Source organism: Colius striatus, chromosome 2, assembly GCF_028858725.1.
Source record: "Colius striatus isolate bColStr4 chromosome 2, bColStr4.1.hap1, whole genome shotgun sequence".
Lineage (NCBI taxonomy): Eukaryota > Metazoa > Chordata > Aves > Coliiformes > Coliidae > Colius > Colius striatus.
In genome coordinates this window covers 47691132-47709009 of record NC_084760.1, presented here as the reverse complement: position 1 = coordinate 47709009, position 17878 = coordinate 47691132, and the positions used below count along the sequence as shown (strand labels likewise).

Below are 17878 nucleotides of genomic sequence, written 5' to 3'. Positions count from 1 at the left end.
GCAGCACCTGCTCCACAGGCTGGGATGGATGGGGGAGAGGGCACCCACTGTGCCTGGTGCTACACAGACCAGGGTGGCATCTGACCCACCAGGAACTGTGCCCAGCTGGCAGCCAGATTCAGGAGGTCTGGCACAAGCAGGCAGCTTGGCTCTCCAGCCCCATGGTGGGGGAGAAGGTGGCTGCCACGGGTGTGCTGCAAGTGGGTAACAGCAGCAGAGTGGTGGCAGAAGGGACCTGGCATCACTCAGGAACACGGGTGATGGCAACCCCAGCGTGGGCTGAACACGACGGGCAAACAAGAGTTGTCAGCTCAACGTGGTGCCTGAGGCCTTGGCCACCATGGAGCCACCCACACCATTGCCACCATGCTCTGCCCACCCTGCTGTTCCCCCCTTAGGGACCCAGCTGGGCATCCCACGCACCTGGCCCATGGAGAGCCCTGCCACCCTGGCACCATGCCGCTGGGACTGGGCATCACTGTCTCCCAACATTATTACCCCTCCAGCCAGCATGCCAGTCCCTGTGCCCAGCCCGGGCTGCTCACCGTGGACATGGCAATTCCCCCAGCTCGCACCCTGACACCCTCCTGTAGCATCCCAGAAGGCTCGGTGCCTCTGTCCCCTAGCCTTCGCTGCAGGGCCAGCGTGGTGCAGCCCACCCTGTCAACACCTAGGCCCTTGCCCGTGCCCCGGCGAGCGGTGGTGTGGTGGCACCGTCAGTATCCAGCACCAGCGGCAGCGGTTGCTCACGAGCAGGTTTACGTGAGACAACAGGTTCCCCGGGCAAGGCAGAAGCGTAGCCTCAGTGCCGAGGGTGCCCCGAGCATTGGCGGTGACACCCCCGCCTCCGCCCAGCCTGCCATCCGGCGATCCCGACCCGCACCCCCCGGCTCGGCCGAGCCCCGAGGGGACCGTTCCCGGTGTACGAAGCTGCGCGGCCACCTCGAGGGGTCACGGCCGCCACCGGCCCCACCGGCTGCTCTGCTGGCCCCGAGCCGTGGAGCTGGCGGGGGCGGGGGAACGCGGGGACAGCTGTGAACCCGGCGGGACAAAGGGACCCCGGCCCGGGCGGGGGCTGCCGGGGGGGCACCTGTTGGGTCGGGGCGGCTGCGGCCCCTTTGTGTCGGGCCGGGGGGGGGCTGCGCCGCGGCCGCACACAGAGCCGCATTGTGCGGTGAGGCGAGGCCAGGGGCTGCTCCCGCATCCGCCGCCCCCCGCTTTTGTCTGCGCTGGCGACTCCCTGGCAAACCCCCTCCGGCACCCTCCCTTGCCCCACAGGGACTCTCCTTTACCAGGGGCCGCGCTTGGTGACCGTCTCCTCCGGGGCAGGATCGGCCCCCGCCGGTGTCTCCAAACCGCGACCAGCGGCCGCAGCAGCACGGTGGACATCGCCCCCCGCCCGGGACGTGCCCTGGAGGAACCCGACCGCTGCCACCGCCCCCAAATCCGCCCCCGAAACAGCCAGGCCACGGCATCCCGGCTCCAGTGCTACGCGAGGGCCCTGGGCCGCCATGCCCCGCTCCCGGGGTCCAGCCGACCCCCGCGGTCGCGGCGAGCTCCGGTGCCGCGGTGACCGAGACGCCGCTCCGGGAGGACCAGCGAGACCCGTAGTGACGGCGGGACCGCGGTCCAGGGATGAAGGGCCAGGGATGCTCCGGAGGAGCCGCCCGCCCGCCCGCGCCGCCGCAACCCGGGATGCGGCCGGTGCCCGTGCCCGCGGGCACCTTGGCATGGCGCGACCACGCCCGGGCGAGCGCGGGACGCGCGCCGCAGCAGCGGGCAACGGGCGCGATCTGGCCCTGTTACCGGGTCCCCGTCACACCTCGGAGCGCGCCGGGGGGGGCGCATCGCGCCCGTCACTGCGGCACGCGGCGGGCACCGACCCCGGGGAGGCCCGGCCTGGGGCGGCGGAGGGTCCCCGGCAGAGAGCGCGACCTGCCAGCCCCCGGGGCGAGGGAGGCGGTGCCGGGGGGCCCGGTGCCCATCCCGGGAGCGCGGAGTGGGGGCCGGCCCCGCAGACAAAGCCCGGTGCCGCCCAGCACAAAGGATGCTCCGAGCCGGGGCGGGGCCGCCAGGGAGCCCCCGCGGAACAATGAGCCGGGCCCGGTGGGTTCCACGCCAGCCCCTGCCGCCCCACCCCCGCGCCCCGGGGCCCCCCACTCCTGCGCGACCCTCGCACCTGCAGCTCCACACCCGGTCGCGACACGGACGTCGAAAGATAGGGAGAGCCAAACCCGCTCGGGCGGGGTGGCCCCGCCGCCACACCCGACCGAAGCGAGCCCCCTTCGCGCTGTCACGACACCATCACCATGTCGCGACAGCTGACTCGCCATACATAGGTGAGGCCACACACAATCTTTCCGCCTAGCCATACCTCGCCAGGCGCCCCCCATGTGGGGGTCACAGGGCACTCCCCTTCCTCTCCTGTCGCGACATCCCCGCCTGTCGCGATACACGCACCTGCCGCGATTGTCTCACCCGTCGCGATATGGCCACGACAAGTCAGGTCCCGTCAGTGCGGGAACGTTGGAGAACACCCCACCCGCCCGGCCGGCCCCACCAGTACCTCCCGCTCCGCAGCACTCCCGCTCCGGCTGCACGCTCCGCGGCCGCGATCGCCTCTCACACAAACCTGCGCGGAGGGGGCGGGGCCCGCGCGCCACCTCGGCCAATCGTCCGCTGTCTTCCTCACGGTGGGCGGGGCCGGCGACCCCCAGCAGGGTGGGCTGCGCTCGGGCGGGCTGACGGGCGGAGGGGGCGGGGCCGGCGCGCGGGACCCGCCCGGCGGCCGCCACCTGCCCGCGCGGTCGCCATGGAGACGGGGCCCGCACAAAGGCGCGCGAGGGCGGCCCCGGGTAACCCCGGCCCCCCCCCGGGACCCCATGGCTCCCCCGTAGACCTCAGCATAGCCCTTCCCAACAACACATTTGTCCTCCACGGTGACCTTCCCACCCCGTGACACCCCCATGGCACCCACTGACACCACCCTCCCCCTCAGCATCCCATCGCTGCCCCATGGCCACACATAACACCCCTTCCATCAGCCTCTCCTGGCGGTGCCCAGTCAGCCCCCCCCTCCCCCCAGCACAGCCCAGTATTTCACAGAACATCCCAGCACCCCCAGCTCCCTGGAACAGGCCATCTCCGTGGCCTCAGGCTCCTGGTGTGTCCTGATGCTGCCCCACAGCCACTGTCACCTATGTGCAGCCGTGGGGTACACTGACACAGTGCACCGTGTGTTCAGGATGCAGCCTTTGGCACCCAGTGGTGCCAGGGTTGGTGCACGGATATAGATATGGGGCTGGGGTGCTGGTGGGACCTGCTACCCCATCCCCAACCCTTGTCCTGTCCCATCCCAGCAGATTTGGTCATCACAGATTCAGATTTGTGTGGAAAGAGACATTAAAGCTCAGCTCATTTCACTCCTCTGCCATGAGCAGGGATACTTCTCACCAGACCAGGCTGCTCCATGCCCCATCCAACCTGCCCTTGAACACTGACAGGGATGGGGCAGCCACAGTCTCACTGGGCAACCTGTGCCAGGGCCTCACCACCCTCACAGCTTGGAAGAACTTCTTCCCAAGAGCTCATCGCAGTCTCCCCTCTTTCACTTTGGAGCTGTGCCCCCTTGTCCTGTCCCTCCAGGCCCCGGCACAAAGTCCCTCTCAGCCTTTCTTGTCAGCCCTTTAGGGACACGAGGCTGCTGGAAGGTCTCCCCGGATCCTTCTCTTCTCCAGGCTGAACACCCCCAACTCTCTCAGTCTGTCTCCACAGCAGAGGGGCTCCGGCCCTCGCATCATCTTCATGTCCTCCTCTGGACTCGCTCCAGCAGCTCCCTGTCCTTGTGCTGTTGGTGCCCAGAGCTGGAGGCAGCACTGCAGGGGAGTCTCCCCAGAGCTGTCCCACAGGACCCCACTGTCACTGGGACCGCATCACCCACCAGAACTTCACTGACACTGGGAACCTACCACTTGCCAGAAACCTACCACAACCCTCCCATCTGCACCAGGGCCCCACCACCCACCAGGACACTACCATCACTGCGACCCCAGTGCCTGCTACAACCCCACCATCTGCTGGGACCCCATCACCCATTGGGACACCACCAGCTGTACTGGGACCCCACTGTCTACACCAGGGCCCTGCCACTAAGTGTCCCCAGAAGACCCCATCATCACCCAGACCCCATCTTCTGGACTGCCACCACCCACTGGGACCCTACCGTCAGCAGGATCCGATCTGTGATTCCAGGTCCCCATCACAACCCTCTCGCATCAAGACTCCACCACCCACTGAGACCCCACTGGGAGCCCACCATCACCAGGACCGCAGCCACCAAGACTCTACCAGGATGCCACTGCTACCAGGATCCCATCACCCACTGGGGTTTCAATGTCACTGGGACCCCACTGCCCGCCAGGAACCCACCGCAACCCTCTCATCTGCACCAGGGCCCCGCCACCCACAGAGGCCTCGCTGGGACCCCACCATCACCAGAACGGCAGCTTCACGGGGACCTCTGCAGCTCCTGTACTTGCAGCCCGTCCCTCCCCGCTCCGCCGCGCTGGGACCCCACAGATCACAGGACACTCGACAGGTGCATTTTTTTTTTTTCCTCTTTTTTTCTCTTTTTTTTTTTGCACAAAAACAGGACATTTATTCAAGTGTTCTCCAGCACAAGTACATCAGAAAGGAGCTCATCTGTATTATAACTCTTCTGGGCACCAAAGAAAAAAACCAGAAAAGAAAGAAGGGAGGAGGTTGGGATGGGCTGGAAGCGGAACGGACAGACTTCCTACACCTGCTGCACGCATTGACCTTTAATTAGTTGAGCACAGCTATGTCACGAGCAATACTTACACAGATACACCAGTGCCGGGAGCCCCGCGGGCCGAGCTGCGCGCCGGGACGCGCCGGACGCAGCGGCAATAAATAGAGAAGCGACCCGAAAAAAACAAACCGACAGGGAGAAAAGAAACCAGAAGGGACGAACCGAGAGAGAAGGAGAAAAGAAACAAGGAGGTGGTGGGACAGGGGTAGGGGGCGGGGACGAGCAGCTGGGGCCGCCGGGCCACGGCGGGGGGCTGGGCTGGGGTCGGGGTGGGGGGACGTGGTGGGCGGGTTGGCGGGCGCGGGCCGAGCCGGACGGCGGCGGCGGGGGGGGACCGGACTCTACGCGTTTATTCCTCGGGAGGATGAGTACATGATTCCCCACACACAGTTAAGCGTCAGCTACTTCAAATGCCTAAAGGCTAAAACACATGAAATCTCTCGTTTAGTCTTCAAGTACAAAGTTAAAATGCCTTTTTTTTTTTCTTCTCCTTTTTTCCTTTTTTTTTTTGTGTGTTTTTTTCGCTTTTTTTAAAACTTTTTTTGGCTTTTTTTAATAATAATATATAAGAGTAAAATAATAGTGCTCTTTTGAAACTCCACTACAAGAAAACAAAACAAACAGTCATTGTCCAGACAGCAGACTTAATTTAACAATATATATTTTTAATAAAACGTTTTAGCACCGTGTTTGTCACCCACCCACTCCCTCGGCGGATCGGAAGGAATTTCAGGCGTCTTGTTGGTGTGTGTGTGTGTGTGTGTGTGTGTGTTTGTTTTTTCCCCTCACTGTTTCATCTTGGGCTGTGCAACCAAAGTGGTCTGGGTCAGGTTGTAAGAAAAGACGTGAGTCGGGTACGGTAAAAACTGAACTCTTACCCCAGACGGTCCCCACCAGCCGCTGTGGCCCTGGCACCACCGAACCGAGCCTGGCACCACCACGCCAATTGTGCCGTGATGGGAACCTGCTTCCTGCTGGCGCCGGCACTGGCCCAGGCGTTCCAGCTGTGGGTGCTCATGGTGGGTGCGAGAGACATTTGGGATGCGCCACCGGCAGCACCTGCGACTGCCTGGCCTGGGAAAGGTGCCACGGTGCTGGGGGCAGCTGGGGAAGCGCTGTGGGGCTGTGCCAAGATGGCACAGCACAGCAGGGCCCACCAGGCACCCCAAACACCGCAGCGGGGCCATGCCAGGCTCCCCAGACCCTGCTGCAGGGCCACGCCAGGATTGCCAGCAGCACTGCGCAGCGGCGCACGATTTGCTGCTGGTGCCAAAGGGGGTTGCAGGGCCTGTGCTTGGCACAGCAGGGCTGGGTAGCACTTGCACCCAATGCTGCAGGGCCATGCAGGACTTGTAAATGGTACAGCAGGATTGTGCAGCACCAGCAACCAGCACTGCAGGGCCATGCAGGACCTGCACCCAGTGCCACAGAGCTGCACAAGACTGATAGCTGGTGCTGCAGGGCCAAGCAGGATCTGCGCTTGGCGCTGCAGAGCCATGTAGAACTTGCAACCAATGCTGTGGGCCATGCAGCCAAGGTTGCAGAGCCATGCAGGACCTGCCAGCAGTGCTGCAGGGCCATGCAGAGCTTGCATGTGATGCTGCAGGGCTGCACAGCACCTGCAAACAGCTCTGCGAGGACACACAGCAGTTGCAGCTGGTGTTTGTGCAGGAGTCACTGATAGGACTGCAGTACCCACAGACAGGGCTGCAGGGCCATGCAGGGCTTGCACCCAGCACTGCCACAGCAGTCCTGCACCAACCTCGTCCCAGCGCCACGGTGCAGTGCAGTATCTGGCCCCAGGGCCGAGTCAGAGCCCCATGGCTGTGGCTTGGTGCCCGGGGCCGAGGGGCCCATGTCCTGCCTTCCTTCCTGTACCACCTGGCAAAGCTGAGCCCCGCAGTGCCTCCCACCACAGCCGTCCCATGCCGCCTACCCAACAGAGGGGCCTCCCAGCCCCCCTGGTAGCACCAGGCGTGGTAAGGAGCTTTGGGGGGCCTCAGGGCAGCCCCCTGTTTGCCCCGCCACCACTATCGGTCCCAGCACCTCTCAGCACCTAGGGCCGCCGGCACGACTCGCTGCCAATTAGCCAGCACCCCGCACCGAGCGGCCGGCGGCCCCCGCCATCCCCAGCACCTTTCACAGTTAAGAGAAGAGACGGCGACAGGCCGGAGACCCTCGGTGAAGTCTCCCCTGTGCCATAGCACCAGTCCCTGCCCCCGGCTGGGCACAGGGTCCGGCCACCCCGGTGGGCACCGGGGATGTGGGGCGATGCCCCTGCACCGAGCCGGACCCATCAAGCTCCGGTGGCACTCACAGCTGCCAGACAAGTAGCACCATCCACAGCAAAGCCAGCACCTGCCTGTGCCAACCTCGGCTCCCCTCTGCACTGCCAGCACCAGTGCAGCTCCTGGGGATGCCGCCCTCCGCACCGACACCGCTGCCCCTGCGGCACCTCTGCACCAACATCGCTGCCCCACGGCACCCATCGCCCCGTCACAGGGCACCGATGGGCCACGCTCTCCACAACCAACAATGAGCCTGAGGTGTGAGACCCCACCACAGGCAGCACCAGGCTCACACTAGGCTCTCAGGCATCGCCCTCCTGCCCACTGGCCCCCGCAGATGTAGCACCAGGGCCCGGGGACCTGCATCCGTCCCCGTCCCGCACCAGCACCGCTCCAGTACGCGCTTGCTCCTTGCTTATCCCTTGCCATGCCATGCCACGCCACAGCACCGCCACGAGCCCAATTCACAGCACCTGTGCCCCCGATGGGCAGCACCTGCAGGCAAGAGCATGTGGCAGCCACCCCACTGCTGCTGCCACCGCCATGCCGGGGCAGGGAGGACACAACCAGCACCGGCTCGGCTGGGGAACGCCACGTACGCAGAAGAGCACCAGTACGTTTGTGCGCGGGCGGGGGGCAGGGGGGGCAGTGGGGGTGGCCGTCACTTCCTTTAAGGACAGAAAAAGGTTATTGCATGACTCGGGATGGAGACGCTTCCCGCCCGGCCGCCGCTGCCCCGGCCCCTGCTGCACCGCTCGCTCGGAAAGGCCCGGCCCGGCACGTAAGGCAACGTAGAAGCTGATGTCTCGACTCCCCGCTGTTTTAAAAGCACCATTATGAAGTCAGGTTGTACAGTAGTAACAGTACCTTTTATATATATATATATCTATATCTCATATCTATCATATATATATAAACTGTAAACAAGAGGTAACAACGGCGTCTAGGATTTGCTGTCTTCAAGGTTTCCCGTGTGGTAGGCACCCAAAATACTGTAGAAAAGGTGTGTGGTGTGGTGTGTGTGTTCCCGGCTTCCCTGCCATCGGGTTGGCTCCAGATCACCAGTGACCGGTGCTGGTGGAATAAAAGAGTGAGGAGGCTCAGGTGCTGGCCGTGGCGGAGCCGGCTGAGCCGAACGCCTCCCTGTCACAGCGCCTCGCGGCGCGTCCCCCACTCTGGCGGCCACAGGGGCCACTGAGCTGCGGGCGGGGGAGGGTGCTGCCAGCACGGGCCGGAGCGGAGCGGAGCAGAACAGAGCGGGTCCTCCTGGGCCTCCTTTGGCCTCTCCCGGGGGGGGGCTGTTCCCGCTGCCGGTTCCCCTCCTCCGAGCGCGGGGCGGGCGGCGGGCGGGTGGCGTCTGGGCTCTCGCCCGCTGCTCTGAGAAGCGGAAACCAAACCAACAGAAAAACCCAGCCAGAAAAGAGCGGGAAATTAAAAGGTTACCCCCCAAAAAAATCGGTTTGGGTTGGTTTTAGTTGCGCTTTGCCTGGTTTTTTTTTTCCTCTTTCCGTTTCGTGGGGTTGTTTTTTTTTTTTTCTGTTGTTTTGATGTCGATTTTTTTTTTGGTGGTTTTGGTTTTTTTTGTTGGTTTTTTTGTTTGTTTGTTTTTTAAATAGGCTAAAACCTGAACATTGGAAATTCAGGAGAGGACACCGAACCCTTTCGCTCGGGGAGACGCGTGTCGGGTTCCCGTCGGGCCGCGTGGTCCCGTCTCTCTTCTGGGTGCTGACTCTTCTCTCATCCTGTGTTTTCACTTCCCTTGGCGTGTGTGGATGGTTTCGTTTCCGACTCGCTCGTGTCACCAGTTCCTGTCTGTCTCTCTTTTTAAACGCAGGCAAAGTATTCCTTCAGGGGCGCAAAGAGGTGGCGGATGACCGGCACGCTCCAGGACCTGCCAAGCAGTCTCTGCCGGGCCAGGCGGCTCATGTTGGACACGTCCGTGTAATGCACCGGGAAGCCAAAGACCCTGAGGGGATAAGGGGAGGGTGGTGGGCTCAGGGCACAGCCCCGGGGACCCCCTCCTTTTCCCCTCCAGCCCCGGGAGCCTCCCTGGTCCCTCCCCAGCCCGTCTCGGCACACACAGCTCCGCGGTGACCCCCGGCCTGGCCGCAGTACCTCTCCATCTCCGTGCACCACAGAATATCTTCCTTCTCGTTCATGAAGACGGGAAAGTGCTGGTCCTTGCCCTGCTTGATGGAGTTGGAGCGAGTGGTGATGGTTCGCACTTTGCTGAACTGCAAGAGGCACAAGGCTCGTCATGCGAGGCGGCACGCAGCCCTCGGTGTGTTCCCATCCCCCACTTCCCACCCATTCCCTCTCTGCCCCAACCGAACCCCCCACTGCCCTGCCCTCAGCCAGAGTTGCCAGGGAGCACCGCGATGGTGTGTGGGACCCTGGTGCCGCTGCTGCGTCCCGTGTGCCAAGGCTGACCTTTGCTATCCTGCCATGCTCCAGGCACTCCTGCAGCTCCAGCTTGTCGTTCACTGTGGAGGCGAGTGGCCTGTGGGGGAAAGATGAGGGAGGTGAGCATGGGGTGGCTGTGCCACGTTCCCACATGGGCATGGGGCAGGTTTCTAGGTTTGTTGGGGGCTTCGGGCAGTGATGCCAGGAGGTAGCCAGTCTCTGTGAGAGCTTGCCTGTGGCCACCAGCCACGTGCCACTGCAGCCCTCATCCAGGAGGAGATGCTCATCTCCTCCTGGACTGCAGCCCTCATCCAGGGCAGTTCCTTGCCACTCCACCAGCAAGAGGGAGCAAGGACAGGACTGGCCTCCTCTGGGGGCCACTGCATAGGGCTTTTGGGGTGTGTTGTCACCTAGTGCCACTTCAGGAGCCACCCCCTGTTCTCGGTCAGCTCTGAACAGGGTCCAGGGACTCCCAGAGCTGTGTCTGGGCTGGGGTGGGATGCAGGGATCTGACCAGGCTGGGGTCAGGCAGGGCAACAGGCAAGTGGCCACTGTGGGCAGGTGGGCAAGCAATGTGGTGCCAGGGTGCTCTCACCAACCTGTTCATCCCGGGCAGGTTCCCCCAGAAGTACCGTGCCCTGTGCGCTGCAGACACTTCTTTGGCATCAATCATGACAGGGTTGGACTGCAAGGAGGAGGGAGACAAGAAGTCAGGGGGGCTGGGCCTCCCACCACAGGGGCAGGACCGTTGGGGTTCCTGAGGCCAGTGACATCCCCCTGACACTCACCTCCAGGAAGCGTGAGATGTCCCTCTTGTCGCTCACCCCCATGGCCACCACGTTCTCAAAGAGCCAGAAGAAGGGCCGGTCGTCACCCTCCTTGGGCCGGGCTTCATGCAGCAGGCGGTAGAACTCAAAGAAGAGCCGCCCGGTGCCCTCTGGGCAAAGGGAGACGCAGAGAGGAGCTGATGTCAGCGGCGTGGGCCACCTCCAGCTCCGCAGGGGACACCCCTAGTGTCCTCCCCCCTGGAGATACTTACCGTAGAGCCCCTTCCTAGCTGGGTTGACAATGGAGAGGTCGTTACAGGGGCTGCCACCGATCACCAGGTCGAAGGGACCCCATTCCTGTATCTGCAAGAGTGAGAGTCCCTGGTGAGGATGCAGCTGGGCCCATGGACACCGCAATGGATAGGATGGTGTTGGGAGGCAGCTGGTGCTGTGCTCATGACACCATGGTGAGACCATGTTGGTGTAGCCCAGCATGTGGGGAGAGGCAGGAGGAGGGTCTGGACCCATTGTGGGGCCAATGGGGCACCGTGGGGGGACTCGGGCAGGACGTACGTGTTTCTGGGTGACATTTCGGACGTCCCCGACGTACATGATCTTGCCCTGGTGCCTCACCATACCCACAGTGATGGAGTCCTCGCACACCTCGGAGGCGATGTACCGATCCACCTGGATGCCCAGGTCCTTCAGCACCAGCAGGCCTGCGGGAATGGGGCTGGGGTGGATGGCATGTGGTGATAGACCCCCCCCCATCCTGATCCATCCCACGCCCAGCACCACTATCCCCATCCCATGCTCCCCACCAGTGCGGACCCTCCAGGCTTGAGCACAGGAAACAGCAGGGGCTGGCCACTGAGGACAGGTCTGTGCCTGCTACTGCCACTGTGATGGTATGGGACTCCCTGTCTGAAGCTGGGCAGACTACTCACCTTCTGCCCTTCTACCCCCCACGTTGGTCCCGAGTGCCCAAGGGAAGGTCCTGGGTTGTACAGTCATAAAATTATTTTGGTTGGGAGACTTTTTGAAACTCATCAAGTCCAACCCCTGCCCTCACAGTGCCAAGCCCACCACTACCCCATGCCCCTCAGCACCTCAGCTACACGGCTCTGCAGTAGCTCCAGGGATGGGGACTCCACCACCTCTCTGGGCAGCCTGGGACAGGGGCTGACAACCCTCTCAGAGAAAAAGGTCTTCCTCAGCTTCAATCTAAACCTCCCCTGGGGCAACTTGAGGCTGTTTCCTCTTGTCTTGTCATTTAGTACTGGAGAGATCAACTCCCACCTCACTACAACCTCCTGTCAGAGCATTGCAGAGAGTGCTCGTATCTCTCCTCAGGCTCCTGTTGTCCAGGCTGAACACCCCCAGGGCCCTCAGCCCCTCCCCAGCACACTTGTGCTCAGCCCCTTCCCCAGCTCCGCTGCCCGGCTCTGGACACGCTGCGGCCCCTCAGTGTCCCTCTGGCAGTGAGGGGCCCAACACTGAACACAGCACTCGAGCTGCGGCCTCACCAGGGCCCAGCACAGGGCACGGCCACTGCCCTGGGCCTGCTGCCACACCACTGCTGATACAAGCCAGGGTGCCACTGGCCTTCTTGGCCACACATGTCCCTACAGGGGCTGCTGAGACGATGACCCACCTGTGGCAATCCCGTCAAAGAGCGAGAGCACCCGGATGGGCTTCCTCTTCTCAGCCGGCACTGGCGGATACACCTTCGGCGGGTCCTGAAAGCCACAGTGGGGGTCAGGAGAGGCAGGGGGCTGGGGGAGGGGGTTGGGGGTAATTCCACAGGGTCACTCACAAACTCCTGGTCGTGGTTGTTGGCGAAGAACATCTGGAGGCGTGAGGGCCAGTCCTCCCGTCGCCGCAGCAGCCCGTACACGCCCTTATGGCCGCACATGTAGCAGTTCCAGGGGTCCTCCTTGATGGCAGCCTGGGCCGCCCCCGGGCCCACCAGCAGGTCCACACACTCCACGCAGAAGCACCTGTGAGAGACAGGGGCTGGTGTTGGTGCTGTGCCCGGTGCCTCTGGCATGGCCGTGCCTCTCCAAGGCTGGTGGCATACCAGGACCACCAGCACCATGCATGGGACATGGTGGACTGCCCAAACCTCTGACAGCCTCATGCAAAGACCCACAGCCACAACCTGCAGCATCACCAGAACCTCCTCAGCACTACAGCAGGCCACAGAATCACAAAAACCTGCCCAGCCTCATGCCAGGACCAGGGCAGCATCGAAACCTCCCAGCACCATGCTGGGACTGGAGTATTACCAAAACATTTCCTAGGCCCACACCAGGACAAGGGCATCACCAAAACCTCCCCAGTCTTGTGCCAAGACAAGGACAGCATCAAAATGCCACACCAGGACAGTGGTACTACCAAAACCTCCCCAGTCATATGCCAAGGCTGTGGCATCACTGAAACTTCCCCATCCCATACTGAGGCCATGACATTCCCAGTATGTCCCAGACGCATGTGAGGACTGGCATTGCCAAAGCCTGCTCACTCTTATGCCAGGAATGCAGCATCACCAAACCCCCTCAGTCCCAAATCGAGACTGGGGCATTGCCAAGATGTCCCAGCCCCACAGCACAATTGGCACCACTGAAACTCAATGCCAGGACTAGGGTATCACCAAAAACTTCCCAGTCCTGTGCCAGGACTGTGGCATCACTGAAAAGTCCCAAACCTGCATCAGGACTGTGGAATCTCCAAAACCTCCCAGCTCTGCAACAGGATCATAGTACCTCTAAAACTGCCCAACCCTGCGCAGGACTGTGGCATCTTCCAACCCCGCAGTACCACCGAGACCCCGCAGAGCCACGCCGGTGGGCACTGACCTGCAGCAGTTGTTGTTGCCACACATTAGCACCTCACGGCCACCGCAGCAGATGGTGCAGTAGGACTGGTACCCATCGTCGTCATACTGGTACGCGCACTCCAGGAAGCAGTTCTGGGGAGAGCCGCGCCATGAGCCCTGTGCTGGCTGTGCCAGGGACGCCGGATGCCGCTGGGCAACAGGGCAGCTCCCGGCATGGGGTCTGGGGGGTGCCTGCTTGCCTGGCACCGGCGCTGCATCATACCTTGCAGTTTTGGCACATTCCTCCGATGAACAGAGGGTGCTCCAGCGTGACGTTGAGGCTCCCACAGGAGATGCAGATGTCTGGGGGCAGGAAGGGACACATGTCACCCCTGGGCTCTGTTGCCAGGCTGTGGGGAGGAGCCCAACCCCACACCACATCCCGCTGCTGCCCCCGTGGCTGGGTCACCCTGGCATTCCCCTCCCCAGCCCCACACCGCCAGCAGGGCCACCAGGCCACCTCAGCCCTCCCTGTACCAGTGACCCAAACCCTGGACTGTGTTCTGGGGGTCTGGGCCACCACTGGGGCAGTCTGAGGTCATGGCTAAGCCAGATTGAAGGATGCAACGAGCCTCTTGGGCCCCCCCTGAGCCCCCCAGCTCTGCAGATAAAATGGGTGCCCAGCTGGGGAGGGACTCCTCAGCCCAGAGACCACCCCTGGCCCAACCCCAAGCACTGACCCACACTCACCTTCAATGTTCCTGCACTTCTGCCGGACCTCGTAAACGAGCCGCTCTGGAGAGGGAGGGAGAGGGGCATCAGGTGAGGGGGGGGTCCTGCTTCACACAGCCCCTGAAGCAGGGTGAGGGACAAGGAACCCTGGGAGGGAAGGTTCCCAACAGAGAAGGGCAGCTCTCAAGGGGCCGTGGTGGAACACAGCCCCGAGGAAGGGGGCGTCCCTGACCCCCCCATGGTACCTCGGGTGCGCTCGTCGATGATCTCCTTGACCTTGGGCTTCTCTGTTGTGCTTTTCCTGGGTTTTTTGGCGGGCGGGGGCGGGGCGTAGGCGGCTGCTTCTGGCTCTACCCACATCTCCGTGTAAACTTCTTTGTAGGGGTTTCGTTCCTCTGCAATGGGCACATGGAGTCAGGGGTAGGGGGGGAACATCTGCCCTGCCCCCCTACCCATGATCTGCCAGCCCCGCATGGCTTCCTCTGGTCAAGTCCCTGCACCCACCCCATGATGCCCAAGTGCCCTGAGGTCCCCGTGCCTCCTGTCCCCCCATTCACCTTCAGGGGGCTCCAGGCCCTTGGGGCCGGATGGCTGGAAGCCACCCAGAGCCCACTCGATCATCTGCTTGTTCTGGATCTCCACCACCTTGGAGGTGTCTGTCTCATCGTTCTCAGGGCATGCTGGGAAGATCTTCCCTGCTCTGCTGCTTGCCACCTGCCAGGGAGCCACGAGACAAACCATCATTCACCCACCCTGCTGAGGATTCCCATCCTCTGCAACTCCCCTCCCCAGCCATTCCAGGTGCAGCCCCCAGCCTCAAAGCCACCTGCATAGTCAGAGTCTCTCACATCACCCCACAAACCCCAGCACTGCCGGGAACTCCAGAATGCCAAGATTCTCCTAGGCATCAGCCCCCAGTGACTTCAGCAACTCTTGAGAGACCCCCACCTCCTCCAGCAGACCTCAAGACACCCCTGGCTGGGACAAAAGATCACAGACGCTCCCAAAATCACCTTTGGGGTCCCCTAGATCCTTCTCTCCTCCCAAGAGGCACCTCGTGCTCCTTCAGGATGCTGCCGGGTGCAGGGCCTGATCTTGGTTTCCACCCTATGCCTGGGGCCACAGGATGGGCCTGTTTGGCCTCCAGTGTCCCCCCAAGACCTTCCAGTGCTGGGAACGCTGGTGCTGGACCACAGCTGGTGTTACTCCATGGCCAGTGCCAGCCCACAGCCACTGTCAACCTATGGCCAGTGTCACCCTGTGGCCAGCGCCAGCCCCGTGCCCATGGTCACGTTCAGCCCATGACCAGTGACACTCTGTGGGCAGTACCACCCTGCAGCCAATATCACCCTATGGCCAGTATCAGCCCACAACCACTGCCATTCCATGACCAGTGTCACCCTGTGGCCAGTGCCCATGGCCACTGTCAGCCCACAACCAGTACCAGTCTGTGGCCAGTGCCAGCCTGTGGCCACTGTCAGCCCACACCCAGTGCCCACCCATGGCCTGTGCCGCCCTCACCTGCAGCACCTCGTAGATTGCTTTGCGGTACATGGGCTGCTTGTTGTAGGTGGCCTGGTGGAAGGCGCTAGCGAAGGAGCTGAGCGGCAGTAGCTTCTCCACACAGACCTGAGGGACCAGACGTGGCCGTGAGGACACCTGGGGATAAGGTGGGGGGAGCTGCTCGGACCCCCCACAACCCCACGGGTGCCACTTACCACCGAGAACTTGCCGTCCCCAAACCACATCACCCAGCGAGTGCCCTCGGCTGCCCGGCTCCGGCCCGTCATCCACCAGGACACGATGCGCCCGGGCCACCAGGAGAAGCCACGCAGTTTGCCCCACACCAGCTCGCCAATGCCAAAGCCCCGACCATCCTGCACCACGGGGAGATGGGCAAAGGTAAGAGGCCAGTGTGGAAGGGGCACCCCGCGCACCAAGTCCTTGCCGGTTGCCTCTGCCCTCACCTCGTACTCAGGCTCATCATCTGCTGACTTGGAGGTGTTCTTGTCTACGGCGTCGGCCACCACTGGCTCAGGCGTGGTGGCCACATTGGGTGAGGCAGGGTCAGTGGGCTGCTGTGAGGCGGGGGGACTGGCCTCCTCCTCCTTCTGAGGCTCTGCCCGCGGTGTCTCCTCCACCACGTTCATCACGGCGATCACCTTTGCCTTCTTCTCCGCCTGTGGAGGGACACAAACAGCGGTCAGCCCCCATTCCCCTGCCTTAGTTTCCCTCTGCGGTCGGGAGGGTGACTGCAGCGCTGCTGGGGCTGGCTCTGAGGGGCTGGTGCCCATCCACAACGGGCCTGCCCTGCTCAGCCCCGGAGGGGTTCCCTGGCCATGCCCTGACTGCCAGCCCGGCTGTGTCCTCCCTGGCCCAAGCCCTGCCCCGCAGGCAGCCCCTGACCACCCCCGGGCCCGCTGAGCTGAACTGCATTGGCCCGAGGCCGAACCAGGCTGGGGCGAGCTGTGCCCGCTCTCCGGCCGGGCCACGAAACGCAGAGGAGCACCGAGTCCGACCCCGGACCAGCGAGCCCAGCCCTGGGGCACTGAGCCCAGCCGGGCCGGATCGCTCTCTCCGCGGTGGCCACCTACCCATGCGGGCTGGGCGCCGCGGCGGGCCGGGCCGGGCCGTGGCAGGCCGAGCCCAGCCGAGCCGAACTGAGTGGAGCCAAGCCGAACGGAGCCGAGCCGGTTCGGCGCGAGCCGATCCGGTGCGGACTGAGGCGAGCGGAGCCGATCCGGTCCGGGCCGCTGCGGGGCAGGGCCGGCGGCTCTTTGTCTGGGCTCCCCGGGTCACATGGTGCCTCCCGGCCCGGCTGGTTGGCTGCGGCGGGAGGGGCCGCGCGCCGCCGAGGGGACAGCCCGGCCCCCCCGGCCCGGCCCGGGGCAGCCCGGCCCCGCCACTCGCACCTCGCTGTGCCCCGGGCCCGCTCGGCTCGGCTCGGCTCGGTTCGGTTCCGCTGTCTCGCCGCCGCCCGGTCCCGTACAGTTCGGCGCGGCTCGCCCCGGCCACCCCCCCCCGATCTCTTTCCCGCTCCCCCGGGCCGGTGCCCCGCGGTACTCACCAGCCGAGCGGCTGCGCTCCTGTCCGAGCTGGGCTGCTGTGGCCCGGCCTCCCCGCCTTTTGTCCCGGGGCCGCGGCTTCCCCCACCCCCCGCCTCGGCCCCTTTGTGCTGCGGGACGGGGCGGGGGGCGGCGGCGCCCCGGGGGACCTCGCCCCGGCGCAGCAGGAATCCGCCCGAGGGGCTGCGATCCCCATCCCCCGGCTCCGGCCAGCCCGGTTTGCCCTCCGCTGGGGACGGGCACCCCGCGGCCAACGGCGTCGTGCCGGGACCGCATCGCCCAGCTCGGTCCCGCACGGCGCCGGGCCGGGACCGACGCCAAGGCCGTGGGCTCACCGCGGGGCCAGCGCTGTACCCGGCTCCACAGAGGAGCTGCAGCTGGACACCCCAAAACACATCCCCCCTACCGACTGCTTCCCCAGGCACTTCCCCCGGCGGTGGGGTGTCCCACACGTGTCCCTGAGGAGACAGATGTCACGGCGCACCCCAAAGCACGTTTCTCCCTCGGCACAGCTCCAGCACCCCCCGCAGCCGGGTATGTGCCCTCCAGTAGCCAATTGCCCCACACGGTGGCCCAGTAGCCGCTGTACCGGTGCCACAAGCATGGTGAGGAGGACGAGGTGGTGGCGGCAGCAACCGTCACCCGCGGGCTCCACTGTGTCCCCCCTCGGTTCTCACAGCTGGCAGTGAGCAGGGCCTGGGCCCGGGGGGACCCTCCAGTGGGTGCTGAGCTGCCCAGGGGTGCGGGCAGGGCTGCTGCTGGGTGTTTTGGGGAGCAGAGCAGAGAGCAAAGAGCACAGGTGGGAGCCGCAGGCCCAGGCTACTGTGAGGTTTGAGGGTCCTGGTACTCCAGCACAGGCTGCTGCCCCACTGCCCTCCCCAGGCAGGGGGTCCCCGTGGGCTCGGGGCAGGAGGTGTCCCAGGGAGCACTGGCTCCTGAACTCCAGGACCCTTTTGTGTTGCAGATCGGAGGGA

At 63.9% G+C, this 17878-nt stretch overlaps 1 protein-coding gene across 3 annotated transcripts in view; it reads right to left on the bottom strand.

Moving 5' to 3' along the window:
• Positions 1–5076: 5076 nt before the first annotated feature.
• The window catches only part of DNMT3A (DNA methyltransferase 3 alpha), a 41138-nt gene continuing 28336 nt past the window's right edge, over positions 5077–17878 (bottom strand). For all 3 annotated transcript variants that reach the window (XM_061990301.1, XM_061990304.1, XM_061990302.1), the window contains exons 7-23: positions 15807–16019; positions 15558–15716; positions 15361–15468; positions 14397–14553; positions 14085–14234; positions 13858–13902; positions 13391–13470; positions 13148–13260; positions 12106–12289; positions 11944–12028; positions 10863–11008; positions 10562–10652; positions 10311–10459; positions 10122–10207; positions 9550–9619; positions 9235–9353; positions 5077–9085 (exon numbers count right to left, since the gene is read on the bottom strand). In XM_061990301.1, the coding sequence (XP_061846285.1) occupies positions 8944–9085; positions 9235–9353; positions 9550–9619; positions 10122–10207; positions 10311–10459; positions 10562–10652; positions 10863–11008; positions 11944–12028; positions 12106–12289; positions 13148–13260; positions 13391–13470; positions 13858–13902; positions 14085–14234; positions 14397–14553; positions 15361–15468; positions 15558–15716; positions 15807–16019 (2097 nt within the window). In that variant the 3' untranslated portion in view covers positions 5077–8943. The remainder of the gene's footprint in view (positions 9086–9234; positions 9354–9549; positions 9620–10121; positions 10208–10310; positions 10460–10561; positions 10653–10862; positions 11009–11943; positions 12029–12105; positions 12290–13147; positions 13261–13390; positions 13471–13857; positions 13903–14084; positions 14235–14396; positions 14554–15360; positions 15469–15557; positions 15717–15806; positions 16020–17878) is intronic.